Genomic DNA, 21,176 nt, shown 5'->3' on the forward strand with positions numbered 1-21,176 from the left:
GTTGTGCAGCGAGCAGAGCTACATTTCTGGGAAGAGGCGCATCAGGCTGTGGTGTAGGAGGTAATTGGAGGATATGTAAGGCTGGTAATGACATTCACATTAGTGATTGTAGCCATGTATGATGTTGTGAGCTATTAACTAACTATAGCTGCTCACAAACAAGAAACACCCAGTTAGCCACGAGAGCCACTTCGGTCATGCAATAGCCATAAAATAATGTCTGTGTGTAGTGTGTACATGACATTAAATGGTCTGTATTGTGTCCAATCTATCTATTGATGCATCCATCCATCCTGATCTCATGGCATCACATATCTCAGCAGCGACATGCTGTATGCATTAAATATGTCATTACAGTCCCCTTTTGGTGCGGTGGTCAGGCGTCCGAATACCTTTGTCCATATAGTGTATATCTCTTTACATATTCCACATATTGTTTTACCTTTCTCATAAACTTATACATGTTTAACCCAATCGCCACTCACCAACTTGATGTGCTGAATGGTTGCCTCACGTGGAACATCCATCTGGATGTAGATACCAGTGGGCAGGAGAAAGTCCACAGTGATCTGGTCCGGAGCATGTCCAGCCAGAGGAGAGTGGGCCGCCCATATGTCCAGGAGGTCTGTCATGGCAGGAGGCATGGCAAGGGGCTCCACACACCACCTCAACCATAAGGACCTGAAGGGACAGAGACAACAAACTGATTTTAGGGTAAGCTTTTTTGTTTAAAACAGGGATGACCCGATATTCAGTATCGGTCCGATACTTGTCAAAATCACTGGAATAGATATTTTAAAGACAAAAATGTGATACAATCCCCAATATCCGGAACTGTATGTTCCACTATGCACAGACTGTTAAAATGTAAATAAAAACTGAGTCATCCTGTGGGCTGTCCATTTCTTCTTTATGGAAGAAGATTTATTATTGTTATTTGTTACACAGCTTGGTATCATTATCGGTATATATTTGAGGTTATGAAAACGGTGCCAGCGAGAACACCAAGAGAAACAGATTTTAGCTACTTAACAGAAGTGATCAAATCTACAGCTGCAATCTTAAGAATGCTATGCTATGCCGTCTCATTCTGCTGGATTTGTTGAAACCATAGAAAATCATGTGGTTCTTCCACATGTACTCAATGCAGTGTGTGTGTGTGTGTGTGTGTGTGTGTGTGTGTGTGTGTGTGTGTGTGTGTGTGTGTGTGTGTGTGTGTGCGGAGAGCACAAAAACCAACAGCAGACAGGTTTAATTTAGGACTGCTTACAAGTTAATCAGTTACAGATGATATGGTGAACCACCAGCTCTTGTCATTTCAACCAGTGACAGTGGAACTCAGACAGCAGAAAGATTTCAGTGTTTCTTTTCATTAAGAGCAAGCTGACGGGCACAGATGATTCAGTGTCACTGTGCTCAGAAGAATGTCCACTAAGCAAACAGAGCAAAAGGTCAGCCTCATCTGACCACTGGTCCTCCTAGAAACACACACGCAGTGAAAAAGTTGAGAAATGTATCAAAGTTCATGCTGTAAAAAGATCTACAGCATGTTAGGCTTAGAGGATTTGCTTCATCGATTAATAGTTTGGTCCACAACGTGGAAACATTTTGTCTGCAAGTGTCTTCCAAACCTGGAAATGATGATGTTCTCAAATGTTTTGTTTTATCCACAAATCTAATTTTTATTTTTTTTTAAAAGTTGAATCAATTATCAAACTAGCCTAACCGACAGCAAGGGGTATATCTGCGAACTTGTCCAATCCTCAACTTTCCAATATACCCAAAGTATACGCACTCGCACCTGCCACTAACTGTTTTAATTAATTATTAATAAATTCAACAAAATAACTGTTAAATATTATAATATAATGCTGACTACACTTTATACATGTTCAAAGTATTCATATAAACTCGATATTGAACACAGAATACCTGAACTCATACATTTCTCTCTAGTTTTTAATAAAACTAGTTAACCTATTATACCTTGTTAAATATTATGAATATTAAAATGCTAACCACACCTGCCATATCTTCAAAGTGTCCAAATGTCATGAAAAAGCATACAATATGTTCAAACTTTCCATTCAATGCATTTATAAAGAAATTGAGGCTTAACTATTTTTTATATGATAATTAATAAATTTATATTATAATGTAATAAATATTATGAAAAAGTGCTAAATAAACCCATGATATCCTTAATGTGTCCAAATGAGCGCAATAAAGAAAAACTGCCTTAACTATTTTTTCTGTGTTCACTAATAAGTTAACCAGTTAACTTATTATGTAACTATTACCAATCATAGCCAAAGTAATAATGACTGTACTTGTAGATAGTTGTTACATGAATCATTGTACAAAATTTTAAGACAATATCTCCATCAGTCTGGAAGATAAAGCCGAAAATGTGTTTTTAGCATAATAAATTAATTAATTTGCTAATTAATAATAAAGCTACATAGATAGGGATAATTCTCAGGTGGTATGTGATGCCCATGCAACATTTGAAGCCAATACCTGCAATACTTTGGAAGATACAGGCGAAAATATGGTTTTTATATTAATTAATAATAATGGTAGACAGCTCAAAATCAATAGGGATCATCTACAGGGGGTATGTGACCCATAAAAAAAATAAGAAAATTTAATCTCAAACGCCTTTCCAGTTATCGCGTTAACGGCCAAAAACATGCGGACGCGGGCGCGCGAGACCGATTCCATAATATCCCATTTTCGCGGATATAAATAGCGATTAATTTAATAATTGGTAAAAAAATGTATTCATTGCTGCAACCCTAGTGTATAGAAGATAATATTTTGACTCAAGGGGCAATTGATGCATTTCTGTCTCTATAACCTGCATTTTAGGTCTGCACTGCTTTGCACTTATATTTAATAGACAATAAATTATGAAAATTAAATTCATGAAACAAATCGTCAAATAATTAAAGACAATAAAAAAATATATACAAATTTTAATTAATAATAACTCTTTCAGTTTCAATAGGGTTCTTGCACTGTCGTGCTCGAACCCTAATTAAACAACGCTGAATTATTGCAAATTATTAAAAAAGGGGGCAAATACTAGCCCAATTAATTAGCTTGCAGATAATATGTGTGTACACACACACACACACACACACACACACACACACACACACACACACACACACACACACACACACACACACACACACACACACACACACACACACACACACACACACACACACACACACACACACACACACACACACACACACACACACACACACACACACACACACACACACACACACACACACACACAATTATTTTTAAATAAATAAAATAATAAATAATAATAAAATAATTAATGTATATAAATGTAGGAAACTTGATTACAATATATCAAACAATATTGCACTGTCTGAAAAAATCACAAGTAAACATCTACTTTATGAATTAAGGTAAAAAAATAAAGTTAGTTTGCTCAAAGACACTGAGATTTTAAGCAGACAAATAAGAAAACACACAGATGCACAAACAAACACATGCATCATGTTGACTGCAGGGAATTCCACTGAGTGGCTCCCCAGTTGTTGGTGTAAAAGAGCCCACAGCCTGGTTTCCATTAAGGCTTGTGTCTCAACCACAGATGTACCGTCACATCACTTCCACCTGCCTTTCTCTCATTACCTAGTGCTCAAGTGGGCTGGAGCATTAACTCTTCCACTAGACCGAGTGTCCATCTCCATTTTGTCCCGTTCAGCCCATTAAGAATGACGGACCTGATTGCCTCTAATGGTCCTTCCCCTCCGAGTTAAGTGCTGGAACATCCAGCAGATGATACCACGTGTGTGAGGATGGTGCAGATCTGCGGTGCATTTGGAGCCACAGTCTCCGCCACTTAACATTATCAGCCATGCAAATGGAAAACAATGTCTGTGTCGTGTGTTCAAACTGTAGATTGCTGTTGGAGCATCTCTTCAAGAGAGTTTATGTCATGGCAGATGAAATACACAAAATACCCAGAATTCTACAATAGAATGGCTCTCAATACCTCATAGCCAAGGCCAAACAATCCTGCCCATATTTGTCTGGCTTTCTCAAAAAAATGTACATCTCAAAGCCATTAATTTAGCTCTGATCAGCAGTGATACTTGACCCTATTGACCAAAGCCTATGGATAAAATCAGCATTTTTAGGGGTGGGAACATGGCAGCTGTTGGCCTACTGCTGCCTCATTTGGTGAGTTTGTTAATAAACTTAATTAATCTGAAAGATTAATGCAAAAGTTAGTTAAAAAGGGACTCCTCCCTTCACCCCTCTTTTCCCCCAAGCATACCAGAGTGGCATTTGCCTCTGCTCCATTGGTGGTTTATATGGATAATGTCATTCACTATCATTTCAGTGGTAAACTCCCACTTCAAAATGCAAAACACGGGTTCTTTCAGGCTACTGTATAAATATGTAGGCCCAAAACAGTGGCCTCCTTTAAGCAAGTCACTTCCCTTTAATACATACAAATATTATTCTAAGGCCACACAAACTGAAAAACATTTACTTTAAAGCAACAAAACACTGGCAGCCATGTTTTTGGGGTCTGTGTTGAAGTTTTTTGGCCTCATGGGCACGCTCAGTGAAGTCACCATTTACTAGCTCATACAAATGAACTGACCCCTTCAGATTCACTTAATTCCTTCATTTATTCATTTCTAACTGTCCAACAAATCAACAGACCAACCAAACAGTATTTTTTCTCAATAAACTAATCTGGAAATGATTTTGTTTGTTCCATAAAATGTCAGAAAACTCGTCGTCCATTGTGCTGACTCTACGAGACCCTCTGATCAATTGACTGCTGACCTGGTAGCACCGGTTAAGTTGTGATATGATTTTATTGATATGCTACATGACCTTCGGATTGTGTTTTATTTTGAAAGGGAGGTGGAAGTGTTTTACTTTGATTCTGTGTGAGACTTGCTGTCTGGTGCGATCTGCTCTGTTGACCTTGACGCGATTTAGCAACAGCAAAAATAGAACTGCTACCTATCGATAGCGATGTGGCGCAGAGAGCCGCTTCTGGGACGCTGCTGAGACAGCGAAAAAAAGTGGATCGTGCATCCCTAGTAATTTCAAGAGTGGATTTGATTTCTGTTTGTCAATTAACACATTTGCAGATTTACCTCATTGCCAATGTCGGTAGATTCATACAACTGTAGTGAGAAGAACTGGCTTTGGCGCAAATGTGTCACCAGCTGATCTTCCACACCGTCAGCCATAGATTTGATGCGCCGCTGGACGACATCATTAGAAAGAGGAATCCTGTTACTTTAGTTGCTGGCTTTTCCCCAAACATGTTAGTCATCACCTTTGCACCTGGTTTAACTAAATGTTCACCTATTGAATGAGGTTTTACGGCAGCAGGGTCACACCGACCGTTATAAACAGTTGCAGTCAGTGGTGTCTCAAACCGGTCCACTGCACTGCTTAAGTCAGACAATGCCACAAGACAAATGTTTTTTTGATTTTACACAGGCTACTAGTTCATTTGGTATTGAAAACAACACATATGTCGCAGGAAGTTTGAGAAACACTGATATTTTAAATTTAAAAAGATACTTCGCAGAGCATGAGGGGTCGCTCACGGACCACACTTTAAGAAAGGCTGATCTATATCATTGCAATGACTTGACTTTAGTGAGGTTAGTACACAGAGTCCCAGCCTTAACAACACAATTAGATTAAAAATAATAATTCAATTATTATGCCAATTTTATTTTGGTGTTTCAGTTTACGGTTTCTGCCAACAATTTTTATTTTGGTGCATCCATAATATCCATCCATCCATCATCTACCACTTTATCCTCCACCGGAGGGTCAAGGGGGGTGCTGTGCCCGTCAGCTGACATTGAGCGATAGGTGAGGTACACCCTGGACAGTTTGTCAGTGCATCCCTAATATTTACTGCTCAATTCCACGATTCTGTCTTCTCTCTTCTGCCTTTTCCACATTGTATAAGTCATACATGCCCTGTACTGGACAGCTTGATTAGAGTCTCATCCTGCTGTGATGTAGACACACTTGTCCTCTCTCTCTGTGTCACATATACAGGTGAGCAGGGTTATTGAGGATGTGGTGGCAGAGAGCCAGAGGTCCGTTGTGACTGAGGTCTGGTTTCAGTGGAGGGATCAGAGGAGAACACATGGTTTTGTAAGAGCATGGAGAAAGAGAGAGTTTCATGTGACGACAAACAGTAGAGCCTAAAGGGATCTGCTCACATTTTGTAACTGCGTTGGTGAACTTGGTGTTTTTTGACCAAATCAAGGCAATTTTTATATTAAGCTCCAATCTGTAACTAATCAATTACAAAAAATACCACCACTTCTGAAACCGTTTATGGGTGTGTGTTTCCAAAAGAATGAAACGGTCTCTCTTGATTTTCACAGTGTGCTTCTTCCATCTCACCTGCTTAGTCATGACAATGTGCAATGCCAGAATAAAAAAAAAACAAAAAAAAAACACATGGCCTATTTTTAATTTGCACTTTCATATTCAAAGTGAAACACTGTGTGGTGATACTGGACTTGAAAAATATATATGATTAACACTATTCAGATATGAATGAGAGTTAGCACATCATCAGCTCATTCAGTAACAGACTGATCCATCCACACTACACCACAGAGCTACTTCAATGCATTTCATTTGATTTGATATTAGAAATAAGTATCCATCTTTGATCCTTCTCTCTTAAGTATATATAGTATATTTAAATTTAAATTTTTATTAAACAACAAAAACAGATGATGGAAATATGACTACATGAGTGTAAGGACAATAAATTATAACAGAATAAGCCACCCCCCCTTCCGATATATTTTTTTTCAAGTTATTTCATTTTAAATGTTAAGAGGTTATTATGTCCAGTTTTTTATGTGTTATATGTGTATTGTTATGTGTAGCTCATAAAATAGTATCTGTGCTCCAATTTCTGTGATGAGAAGTAGCTCATACAGAGAGGTGTGGTTTCGCAGACAGCTTAGACCAGGGGGAGGTTGTGCAATGTAAATGTAATGATTCCGTCTCTTGGCTCCCAGAAGGTGTAAATCTTTGAGGCTAAAATTCTCCCTAAAGCAGTTTGAGGAGTGCCTACATTCAAATGACCACATCTTCAAATATTGTCTGATGTGTTAGACATTGTTGGAAAGTTTAGAAATCACATTTTCAGAATCACTGTAAGTAACTCAAAATATCCCTCAGCCTACTTCTGATAGTTGATCAGTTTTAGAGTGAGTTGTCTATCAACTGGAAGGGTCAGCAATGTTCTTTAGCCCTGCATCCTGCGTCTCTAAGGCAAATAATTCAGAAAGGAAGCATTTACCTCTCCGTCATTGCTTCAATGGGATGCGCACTGTTTGTGCTGCCACACATTTTGCGTAGCAGATACACATTTTGACATTGAACTACGCTGCTACGATGTGTCACTTCAAACTACGCGATAAGGAAATAAGGGCTTTCTGTTCATCCGTTTACGTGCATCAGTGCAGCAGCTCACATTTACGGCTCACGCATTAAAAAATGTTGGGTTTAAATCGGGCTCGGGCAGCACCCGCTGCTTGTTGAGATGGATTCGTGCTTTCACATGAGAGTTTCCAAACACCACCAAAGTCTCCAATAACACCAAAAGTCGGGAGATTTGTCACAAGTTGCTTTTGACAAAAAAAGTTGCTAGGAGGAGTGAGAAAGTCACCAGACAAAACTGCTACTGCACCCGCCGCGGTTGCCCCTTCGTCTTTCCTCACCATCTCTTTTCCTGTTTGTTACAGAGGGCGTGGAGTCATGTGCCTACACACTGTACACAGCCGAGTGTCTTAAAGGGACATGAACATGCCGGTAGCCTGCCTACATACACACACAGCCAAAAATGACTTTTATTTTTAAATGATCGAATATATCGACATGGACAAAATGGTGTTGATTTATCGCCGTACATTTCGATAATGATAAATTGTCGATATATTGTGCTCAGCCCTACTCAGAGTTCTGTTTAAGAGACATTTTTCAATTATTTATGTCATGCTAAAGTCCTGTTGGAGGGACATAATGTAGCCTTTTGTGATTTTCAGTTCTGTCGAATATATTAAGACAGACATTTAAAGTGAATCAGAGTAATATAAACAACTGCATGGGTTTACATTGCCTACTGCAAGGAGCATCTGGAACAGCTAAGTTACGCTCCTCATGGCTGTGCTGGCAGCGAGAGAATGGGTATAAAAGACATGATAGAAAATGCACTGCACATGCGAGATCGAAACCAAACGAGAAATTAATCGACAGAGAACTTTATATAATCGTTAGTTGCAGCCCTAAAACAAATAGTATGATGCAAATAGTTGTTAATGACGGAAATAATTTGTCTGAACCTTTGACAGTGATATGTTGCAAAGGCTTTCATGCCCAGATGCAGTTCTGGTTATTTAAACACTGCTTTTACTCAGCAGCACTCTGCCCTCTCTGTTTGACAGTAAAATGTCTGTGAGGCTCCCTATAATGGACTGTGTGTCCATGTGTCTGTGTGTGACTGATTCAAAAAGAACAGTTAGCAGTTATGGCACACATGTTTGTGTGATTAAGAGTCTTGTGACATTTTTTTCCCCATCATGATAAAAATAACAAAGAGGATCCAAGACCTCTTCACCTTACAACAACTACAAATGAGTATGCACACACACACACACACACACACACACAATAGTCAGTCAGTCTGTCTGTGTCAGCATTTCCACCTCTGGGAGGACAGAATTATTATTATTACAAATGACTGAGTATGTTTTTGTGAGTGTGTGTCACTGTTTGCATGGAACATAAAAAATAAATATAATGTCATATGGCTCTGCTCATATGTCATGTGACATCTTTATGAAGAAAAACAAATAGGAAGACAAAAAGGTTATCACAGTAAAAAAAAAAAAAATATGGTGATTATTGCCATAGGAGTATAGGTAATCAAGTAATCAATGGATTGATGTCAGAAGTTTGACAAGCATAAATGCCCAACTCTCTGGCTACAGCTTCTAAAATTAAAACTCTGACAACAGGAGGAAGCTCCAATGACTAAAATACAATCATGTAACAAAAATGCTTGTTTTCTTTTTTAAATCGAACATTCTGAACAGTATCATAGTGTACAACTGTATTTATTTCATGAGTGAGCAGTGTGTGAACATAACTACATACGTACTTCCAGCAACAACTTGAGCCTGACAATGTTTCCCAACTGCAGACAGGGCTTCTCTTTTGTACAAATGTGTCTGTGTTGTCCTGTTCTAACGTTTCAGTTTTGGAATTTTCAGGGTCAAAGTTGCTAATTTTTGCCACTTGAAACCTGCTACTACTACCTCAGTTGCTTCAGCTAAACCATTAGCATGCGTTTGAGTTTTGCGGCAGTTCAAAACAGTTGAAAAAACAGACAAGCAGACAATCTCTTCATTTCTGACACAGCAGCTTTGACCTGTGATGGCTCAAAGCTTCCTGTGAAGCTACAGATTTAGCTGTGAGGCTGTAAACAGACCAAATCAAAAAAATAACCCTATCTATTGCACCTTTAAGGATAAAAACAACGGCAGCAGCACATGTTAATCAATAATAAATCAGCCACTAATTCCAGCCCTAATTTCATCAGTACATAATATGAAACATTTGATTCGATCCACTTCCTTTGGCAGGAGAGTGCCAGCGCCATATCTCTTGTTTCACTTTCAGCCACTAACCACAAAGGCAGAGAATGAAACAACACTGAGACAACAAAGCTTGATGCTGCACAATTAAACCCTCCAAATACAAGAAGCAACACTAACATTATGCAGGAAAGGTCCAATTAAATTCCTTTCTGAATGCAATGATGAGATAAAAACACACACATCAGCGAGAGACTGACTGGAAAGGGATGTTTGTAAACCATTCACTCACTGAAAACAAAGTCCATAGAGAAAATCAGAGATTTTACAATTCTGTTGATCCACTGCTGCCTCTGTCAGTTGGTTCAAATGTTTTATTTTATCACTTAAAATACTTCATTCAAATACCATACAATTAACCAGGCAAAGGTTTTACTCTTCAAGTATTTGAGGTTATTCTGTGAGGTTAATCTGTTTTTCCTTCTGTCCCTGATGTTTTGAGTCAAGCTGGTCAAATAATTGTCTCATGTCTCAAGCTGGTTCTCAGTACGGGGCGCTCACGGCATGTCACTTATCTTCTCTTTGACAACTTCTAAAACTTTGTAATGGGTAAGAAGCTGATTGTTTGTTATTATTTAAAAAAAAAAAAAAAAAAAAAAACAGCTGGAACAATTAGCACAGTATTTGACAATTAATTTAGTAACTAATTAGTCATTGGAACCCTAATGCAGAATCATGCAGACACTCTACCAGCAGAATACATTTCTTCCCGATCTGATCCAGATTACAGATTTGGCAGCATGGAATGGAATGGAAATGGAATATGGTTCAGTCCCATTTAACAGGCTCAATTACTTCTTAACAGATCAGGATGGATTTTGTCATGCTTAAGTAATATGCTAATAGCTATAAACAGGTACAGTTTTATACAGGTTTATTAAGTCATCTGGATCCAGTGGATCAAAATGTAAAAAAATGTAAGGAGCTGGTATGTAAAAAGCAGGTAATAAAGTGCTCTAAGAGTGACCTTGTTTGATTCAATATGTGATGCACATCTTCCAGCTATTCATTTCATCAGTGCCTCAGTTCCTCCACACAGATCAGTTACCTCTGATAATTCAAATCAAATGAAAACAAATCGAAGAAGAAATATATGAATAAGGTGATGGACCGAATGTGTGTGTGTGTGTGTGTGGGGGGGGGGGGGGGGGGGCACATAAACCCACCACCACATCCGAACAGCTAACATTGCTACATCCTTCTAACCACGTCTAGTGACACATTGCCAACCGCCCACTCTTCAGACAGGAAACAATGATGGCAAACAGGAAGTGAATGACAAACAACAACCAGAGCAAAAGTCCCCAGCCAGTCATTCATTAAAAAAAAAAAAGCTAAGTGAGCCACTATTTTTAGCCTTGAGGAGTCTTGATGTTTAACTGTGCTCTGGCCAGCTAATCGACATAATCTTATCAGCTGGAGCAGAGGCAGTCTAAATATCTCTACACAGCAAATTTACAGTATGTGTTTCTGGTAACTGCTCAATATATTGTACTTTTCTACTTGAAAGCATTTAACACACATTCAAACAGCACCTCTACCGTGTATGCAGCAGTATTTGTATCACACATCTGTTAACACTGTGCTAGGACAACTGTCATGAGCAATTTGTGTTTAAAAATTAAACTATTTAACAGAAAACGCGGGACACATTACTACTCTACCTGTTCGGAGGGACTTTTTTCACCATTTGATCATGTCTGGCAGAAAACAGTGGACTTCATATGAAATACAGACAATCCCTCTCCAGGTTTCGACTGTCCATCTTTAACTCGTTCTCATTCTTTACATCTGTTTGTATTCTCCCCTCACACTGACTTCATGCTGGTAGTATACCATTCCTTGTCTTTTTTTGTACTGAATGCTCTTGGATTTATCAACAGTACTTATTTGCTTGTTTGCTTATTTATTAATATGAATTTATTTGTGCAGTTCTTTACTTTTACTTTACTCTTCTGGATTTATTGGTTAATTTAACTTAATTTCATTTGTCATACAGCTTTCTCCCTCATCTTTACACCATCTCAAACATTGTTCACCTCTACTTACTGAAGGGGGATTGAATTTAATTGAAAAAATTCGAGGGTCATTATCAAGTAATTTTAACCTTCTTTTTTTTTTTTTTTTTTAAAGCGACAGCCAAAGTTAATTATATTGTAATTATTTTCACTATCTTTAAATCTGATGATTATTTTCTGGATATATTACATAGATGTAAGTCCATAAAATGGTGAAAGTAGAGAAATTACTTTTTGAAAAAAAGTGAAAGCTGCGATGGTTTGCATTTGACATATTTGATTTTAAGTAGCAAAATAATACGAATGGAGGAGTCGATTCATTTTCATGGTCCTAGCATCAAACAAATTATATGTGTAACGCTGTGTGTATATAGCCAGAATACGACAATAAATACTATTATTTCAGTTAATAGGTGGACAACAGAATGTTATACACGTTTTAACAAATTGCAGAGCTTGCCATCTTTTACATCTGAAATAACCAGAAGGTGTGACTTCAGCTACCCATTTGTTTTCTGCCATTATTGTGGTGGTCCCAGTGACTCACTGCCTACAAATCAATTTTGAAAAAACATTAGTTACCGCCCCAAAATGTATATTACAGAGCAGTGTAGTCAATCAGCAGGCATTCAATACACATGGATATGACAGCACAGACATGGTATCTAGTACTTCACTGACTGAATTCATTGATATGGCAGTAAATCCAAGTCCCAGCAGAGGGATGACTCAGTCAGACTTCCCAACAAGCTGACTCTGATCAGGAAGATGACAGAAAACCATTGCATCAATGTGACACTCCTAAGTCTGTCTATGTCTGTCATTATTCAACCTTTACACTGTAACACTGCCAAAGGCATAGTTGTTCAGAGGAGGAGGAGGCTGCAACTCTACTGGTTTCCAGTTTCCTCATCCTTCTACAATAATTGATTAGAGATAGGGCTGTCACTGTGTCCCACTTTTAAAACCAGCAGATGATCATCAAAACAGCAGATAACTGTAGCTATGCAAAAAAAGAAGGAAAGGAAAAAGATTGAGGACCAATGGCTTAGTCAAAAAGTGAAATAAATCTATACACGAGGCTGCAGCTGCTGAGAGTCACAGAAAAAGTTTGCCTGTATCATTTTAACCCAGGGGCGTGAAACTCAAATTACCTGTGGGCCAATGAGCATCTAGTCTGGTCGGGGCCAGTCTAGAGAAAAAAAAGTGGGAAGAAACAAGTGTTCAGCAGCAGTTGGGCAATATGAGCTTAAAATTATAACACAATATTCCATCATGATATTGCAAATAAGATATTCATGATATCTCAAAGAATTTCAAAAGGAATGTGCTATTCAAAATGTGGAATGATGCATTCTTCAAAATGGATGGATGTATGGATAGATGGATGGTATTCTTCAAAACAAAAATATTAATAAATCCAAAACATAGAAATAAATCTAAAATTAACTAAATCATGATGTGGACTACTGTTATTACATGTTTTGTATGAAATATATTGTTGAATGTAATACATTATAACCAACTGTCTTATTATTAGAGTAGAGATTGCACGATATCCATCTATTTTTCATGTCTCAACTTATAAGCTATGTAGCTGTTAACAACACATTTGTGACATTTCAAGCTATTTCAAAGACATAAATCTTCAATGTTGTAACAAATATTCTTCTCCCACACAGAAGAAATAAACAACCCCCACAACATGACTCCACTAAAATGCAGTCTTTGAAAGGGGAAGCTCCTTTCAGGCCCAGTTATTCATACATACATTCTGCAAATGAACAACTAGAACAGGAAAATGTAAAATGTAAATGCTTTTATAGGGTTTTTTTTATATGTACAAATGAAAATGGGCTACATCACTGAGCAAATAACACACAATGAGTAGCTACTACTCCAGCCCCGACAACAACGTCCGACTCCGAGTACTAAACAAATCTGGACAATAAATCCAATACATTGTGTCCGTTACAAATAGCTTTGGGCCATTCATTGTGTAAGGAACAAGTGCATTTGTCTGTGATCTGATGAGAGGAGCTCAGGGATCCTGAAAACAGGATTACCTGTAAGAAAATGAGTGTGCAGTTAAACTGTTCATACATTCTTTCCTCTGAACTGCACAGATGAGAAAACTAGCCATTATTTAGGGTAGAAGTTCTCAATGACTGTTTGATTTGAGGCTCCACATCCCTGTTGAAACTACACCAGGATGTGCATAGTGCACTCTGTGTACATAGTCAATTACAAGGAAGTTTGCACAAATGACGTGAGACTATAAACCACTAATTTTTTGCATGTTAATATTTGTTTGTTTCCAGTTTATTTTAACCTTCATAACCCATATGTGACAACAGGTATTATTGGAACATGACAGCTTTTTTACAACTTTTTTATAAGTAACCCAGAACAACAACTTTAACAGATAATATTGCTTCTAGAAAACAGACATCATGTGTGGAGTCAGGGGATGATATAACAGCAGTTGGTTTAAGCAAAGGCCTTTAATGGAACGCGAATGTTTTGACCTCCTCCGAGGAACAAAGAAAAGTGCTGTGGCTCAGCCTTACATTTGAAGAAGCCACTGAAGGGCTTCTTTCTGTTCATTTCACATGTTGCAAAATCATCCAGCCCCAGAGATGTGTCTAAGCTATAAAACACTGGTAAAACTTCCAAGGCGACGTCAGCAGCTGCAGATCAAACCACAGCTAATTAAGATTAAGTGTCATTTCCTCGTCATCCAACTCTGTAATCTGTATCTATGCTCATACAGAGAGGTGTGGTTTCACTGACAGCTTAGACCAGGAGGGGGTTGTTCAATGTAAATATGATGATTCTGTCTCTTGGCTCCCAGAAGGTGTAAATCTTTGAGGCTAAAATTCTCCCTAAAGCAGTTTGAGGAGTGCCTACATTCAAATGGCCATATCTTCTTCAAATAGTACCTGATTTGCATATGAGCATTGTTGGAAAGCTTAGAAATCACACTTTCAGAATCTGTAAATAACTCAAAATGTCAGTAGACTTGTGACCGGTTTTGCCATGGCTGGCCACATATCACACTGATGTGAAACTGACCTGCCATTTTCCATTTGTTATCTACAGTTACGAGTGTATACACACTGTCAAGAAAACCGCTTTGTTCATAGATAAAAGGAAATAGAAAGTTGGACCCATAGTTACAGAGATGAAACTTCGGATAAAAAAAATAAATCTACTACATATTAAGTGCATGATATCTTAAAAATATGTTAAGCACATTGTCTCGCTGTTGCGACAGCATTTTCTGACTGGAAACTTAAGTTTATAAACTTCTCACTCTCATAGAGAAAATCACTGATTTTAACTACACAGGAGCAGCTGGTCTACTGCTGCCTTATTTGGCATTTGGATTTACTGATGGCAGGAGCAAAGGATCCATGATAACATAGTGCTATAATATAAAATCAATGATTTTGTTAGAGTGAGCATTTTACAAAGTAAAAACTTAAGCTTCAAGTTGGAAAATCTTGTCCAACAGTTAAGTAAAGCAGTAAACTCATCTATAATATCAAAATAAATCCAGGCATGAATCTTATTGGCTGAGCCTAAATCAACTAAACCACTTTCCACAACCACTTGACCACTTTTCTTTCTTTTTTTTTTTAAAAGAGAACATTTTTGAAACTAGTCTCCTATGTCGTCCATCTCAAGTTAAACCAGAACACACAAAGCATATTACATAATGAACTTCCCATGTTGAAAACATGATCTCACAAGCTCCTTTTACAGGCAGTTTCAGTTTGAACGTGCCCAGAACACAGCGTCCACACTGATCTGTGTCAAGCATGAGAGCTCATGAGAGCACAGACAAGTGTATGTAGTAATAATAGCAGAGTAGAGTCATCCCCACAAGGACTGTGTCATATGGATTTCATTTTCTATCATAGTACAATTAAGAACAACTAGTGCTGGGTGGTTTGACCAAAAATCTATATCACTGTATTTTTCAAAATTTAAAAAGGTTTCACATTTTTTTATGCGTGACCATGAATGAGTGAGAAAGGTGCAGTTGAGTTTGTATGGGGGGCCGTGTAGACCATAATTCCTTTTTTACCTCACACATACACAATTTTAGTAAGAAAACTTGTGTCCCCTGCCGAAACACAGCAGATTCTCCTCGGCTTCTCCGAGTGATGGGTTCAAGGACAACTGGGAACTCAGAATTTGAATTTGCTCAAGTGTTCATTTTGGTTTTAACAAGTCAGCGGAGTTTTGGTTTGTTTGAACATATCAGTGAAAAATATTGTTGTGGATGGATTGCAACAAAAACTTGAAAAAGTCCAAGTCTACTGCTTTCCTATAAATAGTTTGATTATTTTTAAAGAATTTCTTCCACATCAGGAAATCACAGGAAATTAGCATCTGCTGCGTGAAAATGATCAAACTATTTATAGGAAAGCAGTGGACTTGGACAATGATCTTTTTTCAAGTTTTGTTGCAAAAAAACCCTCCACTGACTTGTTAAAATTCAATAATCGAACGCCTGAATACATGGATTACATGTCCAGGTGCCGATTGAAACCCAAGTTACACTACATACACGACAGAACATTCTCTCTTCTCGCCCCCTTTGAACAGTTAACTAAAGAGATCCGCTCATCTGATATTCCATTAATTGCAGTGCCAAAACATCTTCTACACAAAGGTGGAGACCACAGAGTGAAAACAATGAAAAGTGCGCTCTGCTCTTAAGAGTCTGTCACCACGTTCTACGTTCTAAGTGCAGAGGATCTACTCAGATCCCCTGCACTTCATTGCGACTGTACTCGATCCTCGTCATAAATATCATTATTTGTATGTGAGGTTAAGCTGTGCATAGAGAAATTATCCAGTCTGTGTTGGATACGGAGAAGTGCCTGGCGCAGGAGAGGTGCACAACACAGGAGAGGGAGAAGAGCGCAGGGGTGGTGCACAGACAAAAAAGGGCCATCTGTCTGACTCTGCACCAGATGAGGGGCACAATTTATATACTATATTTGCAATGCCTTGACTTTAGTGAGAAGTACAAACAGTTCCAGCCATAACAAGAAAATTGGATGAAAAAAACAACAAACAATGGTACAGATAAAAGGTCCGCATGCCATGCAATTTTCCGGGGGGAGGGGGGAATTTGTAAAAAGTCGTAATTTGACGACATAGAGCTACTTATGACTGTTACTTTGTTTCATGAGTTTTCATCACTAAACCAATTCATGGAAGACCACTACAAAATAGCAAATTGTGGAATGGGGATTTCCACATCCATGTGGCATATCAAACACTATAATTGTGCACTAAAAGTAATGAAATAAATGCTGACTTGTTTTTCACTTGTACAACACAGACCTGAGATGTGTAAAAGGTTTCTGTTGTTGTTTTCTGTTCACACAGATGTTTTCCATTTCATATAATCTCCATTCAAATTAATAGAAAAAAAAGCACTTTAATTTTAGAACCTGAAATTATGACTTGTGTCAGTGGATGCCTTATCATGACAACTTCTGCACGGCCAACGCAAACTGCACCTCTAATCAGGTCTGTATTTACTAGGGCTGTAAAGGTACACAAACTCACGATTCGATTTGTATCACGATTTTTGACCCACGGTTCGATACGTTCCATCAGTAAAGAAGAGATTAAGGCGATTAAAAATCGCGTTTATGATGACTGTAATTAATTAATCACAATTAATAATAATTAAATGATAATTTGACACCCCTAATAAAAATAATAGTAATTTGAAAAGTTTGGTAGCACTAATAGCTCATATCATGTGACTGGGAGTTAGAAAGAGCGTTTCGCGATTCTGGTTTCTCACGCCAGAGACAGGTTCGTGGCTCTGAGTATCGTGATTTCGATTTCGATACGCATATCGTTACAGCCCTAGTATTTACAGTGTATGTAAACTCAATTCTGGTGTGACTGTATACTTCTGAGTAGGGCTGTGCAACATAGCTTAAAACACTCCAATTTCCTGACACCAAACTAGATTTACCATTTTCATCAGTTTTTCTCTTCTAAAGGCAGAACTATATTCAGGATATTTACCTTAATTTAACAGCAATTGTGATGGATATATTTTGTGGGGAAATAGGGGGCTGTCTCTACTCCCCCCACTGTCTGATTGCAAAAACACCAGCCTTGCATGATCAGGGTCACTGACCCAGAGTCACAAGAATCAGGATGTCTTGTGAAGTCTCGGGTCTTGTGAGGAACACAAATTGCTTCACGGCACCACCCACACAGATACACACACACACAGACACACAAGCCAGGTATCGACTCCAAGATCAAGCCAGTGTTAAAAAAGCGTTATTTTAGATGTTCGTTCAAAAGAAGCAGAGAAAACCACTGTCTGACTGAGCGAGGGGCCACATGTGAGTAAACGTGAGACTGGCTTTTTTCATATGGCAATAATTGAAAAACACATTGCTCCACGTGTTCACTGGCTCTGTAGAAAACAAGTGCACATTGCCAGGAGAGGGAGTGAGGGGAGGGGAGTGTTGGCGGTGAGTTTTTAACAACAATCAGGATAAAGCGGAAGGGAGATGGGTACAGAAACAAGCGAAAAAAGCAAAACAGCCTTTTGCTTCAAAATCCAACTTCGATTGACAAATATGATTCAAACATGATTCAATTTAAACTCAATGGCTTTCCTTCTCTGTGTTTATATGAGGAAAAGCGAACAAAAGGAAGGGAAAGCATGGTGATGGCAAACCAGATGTGAAAGTGTGATTTTCAGAGTCAGAGAAAGTCAGAGAAATAAGAGAGGGAAAGTGATGAAAGTGTGATACAATGTGTGACTGTAGAGGGGTGGGGGGTGAAACTGGGCTGGGTGTCCTCCACAATAAGCCTCTGTTTTTGGCTGCTGCGTACATGCTTGTATGTGTATGTGCGCGTCAGTGAGGACAGTCCCGTGCCCTGCACAAACACTGGCCTTGTTTAGCCCTTGCCCTACATCAACCCTCACAACCAAACCCAATCCCAACCAGTTTGTCCCTCACACAGACAACACACTGAGCCCCATCAGCTTGTACACACTCACTCACTCACACTCACTCACAAGCTGCAGTAAAAACAGAGGTTGAAAAGGGCATCAGGGTCACATGGTGCCGGTCACACAAAGAGCCACCACTCTGCATCATAAACAACAACAACAACACTCTCATACGTACTGATTTAGATTTTTGCACGGTCAAATCTGCAGCTTGGGTGGACTTTTTGCAAATCAATATGCTATTTAAGTGTGAGTTTTAATGTGTGAGTTGAAGTGTGAGTTTTAATGGAAAACAAAAAAATTGTACAGATGACCCCAAATTTTTGAACGGTAGTGTAGCTACAACAGCACATAAGGTCACAAGGGTCATTAGTTACAAAAATGAAAACACACTGCTTCTATAAGACTGAGCATTATTGATTTAAGACAATAAATATGCAGCAGCTATTACTCTGAAAGACTTCACCAACATCCAAACATATGCTGTACCTTATGTGTTGATGATTACCTATATTGAAAGGCTAACAGCTATCGTCAAACTCTCACCACAACAACAGATCATTCTTCAAAACAAGTTCCCATTGTTCACCACAGACACAAGGAAGTCTCCAAATGTGCAAAATTTATCATGCCAATCAGATTCTCTGAAACAGGAAATGAAGAAATTTAGAGCAGGCATACACGTTTCCACTCACACTATTTTCTTCTTCTCTTTCTTTAGAGAACTATGAAATCTGTTTATATTTTTTTCTGAATTATGTTAATTAACAGGCCAAGTCCACATTAGACAGCATATTTCATATGTATTGCTTAATTCCGCAATTCAGTCTGTGTTTTGTGCAAAACGTAGGGCCACATTTCTTGTCCAGTCTTGATAATAAATCAAAAGCAAGTAAGACATTCCCTTTAAACTATTTCAAAAAATTAAATGAGCTGACTTAAAATGGAGGTATGGATGATGTTCATGACAGCACTGGGAAACAACTTGCTCCCAAAGAAAATAAAAGAGGTGTCGATTGAAAAGAGAATAGAGAGGACGCAACACTTCAAAAAAAACCTGAACACTGCTGTTACTGATCTCCTCCCTCCTTTGCCTCATCATCCAATAATAGCAAATAACTGATATGGTTCTTCCTGTTTTGATGTTGAGCAGCATTACAGTATTTCATCACAGCTGTTCTATAAGAGTGACACAAGGAGTAAACTGTGTTCCGTTTGACAAAGCATCAAACCAACAACGAACAATCTCCACAACACTGACGGAACAATAGAACACAAGAAATATTTACAATTGTGACTTAAAATGATTATTTCCTTCTTATTTCAACAGAACATTGTAGATTGTTAAATTCTACACTGGCTTTAGTTTATTGTTTGCATTTTGCTTTTGTATACATACATTTATATACAAATGTACATAAAAAAAGGAAATCACAATACACGGTGAACATATAGAGAGAAGATGAACATGCTTCTTTAGACCTACCCATTCAATCCTTTACAGAAGTAGTCAATCCTTTACTTAAGCCCTTTATATAAGTAGGCACAATATCATTAGACTGTGTTCACAACTTATTCTCACCATTAGACAACCTTTTCAAATTGGAAACTGCACCAAAATCCTGAGAGAAATCTGGGTTTTTAGCTCACAAGGACACAAGGGCTGGTGGTCTACTGTTGCCATGTTTGGCAGGTTTGTGTCACAAATGTAAATCAGAATATATGATTTCAAACACTGAAATCACAACAACAACAACAACAACAACAACAACAACTTTGGACTTACTACCAAAAAAAGGTCCTAAAACTCTGTAACTGACACATTGAAAGAAATCCACACTTTATCTAACCAATCCACAGATCCACAGAGGAGGAGCAGATCTGTGTCTCACAATCAAGCAAAATTTGCTTGATTGTGAGACACAGATCTGCTTCTCCTCCATAAATTGAATTATACATTTAATGTATAATTCAATTTACGCAGGTGAATATGCCATATTTACATATCAAGACAAGCTTCTTTGATTTACATTTAGTTTATTAAATAAACTACAGAGTACTGAGTTAAGGCGAGCATCCATGTCTCAAGCCAGTTACCCCATTTCTGTCACCTGCAGCTCATAACAAGGTGAAGTCAACGCTGACTGTGCATCAGTGCTACAACCACAACCACACTTCAAATAACGTAATTATCCCTTTAAACAAAGGAGGAGCAGAGCTGCTTTATTTGAGAGGGTTTTTAAGGATGCATGCTGGTCAGCAATCAGACTTTTCAAAAGTGGGAAGTTTGAAAATAGATGATAAGAAAGTCCCGGCCTGTCACACACACAGTCTCACAGCCTCCACAGGGGAGCAGCCACTGATTATATGGGGAGTCTGTCATGGAAGTAGCAGGGATGGCTCCCACGCACACTGCTG

The 21,176-nt window shown here is 38.3% G+C and overlaps 1 protein-coding gene across 1 annotated transcript in view; it reads right to left on the reverse strand.

Moving 5' to 3' along the window:
- Nucleotides 1–21,176, reverse strand: part of LOC310924980 (NACHT, LRR and PYD domains-containing protein 3-like) — a gene marked incomplete at both ends in the record, with an annotated part of 81,414 nt that overhangs the window by 18,287 nt on the left and 41,951 nt on the right. The window contains one exon of the mRNA XM_083886846.1: nucleotides 486–681. Coding sequence (XP_083742972.1) covers nucleotides 486–681 — 196 coding nt within the window. The remainder of the gene's footprint in view (nucleotides 1–485; nucleotides 682–21,176) is intronic.

This window comes from Microchirus variegatus (genome assembly GCF_963457635.1).
Source record: "Microchirus variegatus genome assembly, chromosome: 3".
Taxonomy (NCBI): Eukaryota; Metazoa; Chordata; class Actinopteri; order Pleuronectiformes; family Soleidae; genus Microchirus; species Microchirus variegatus.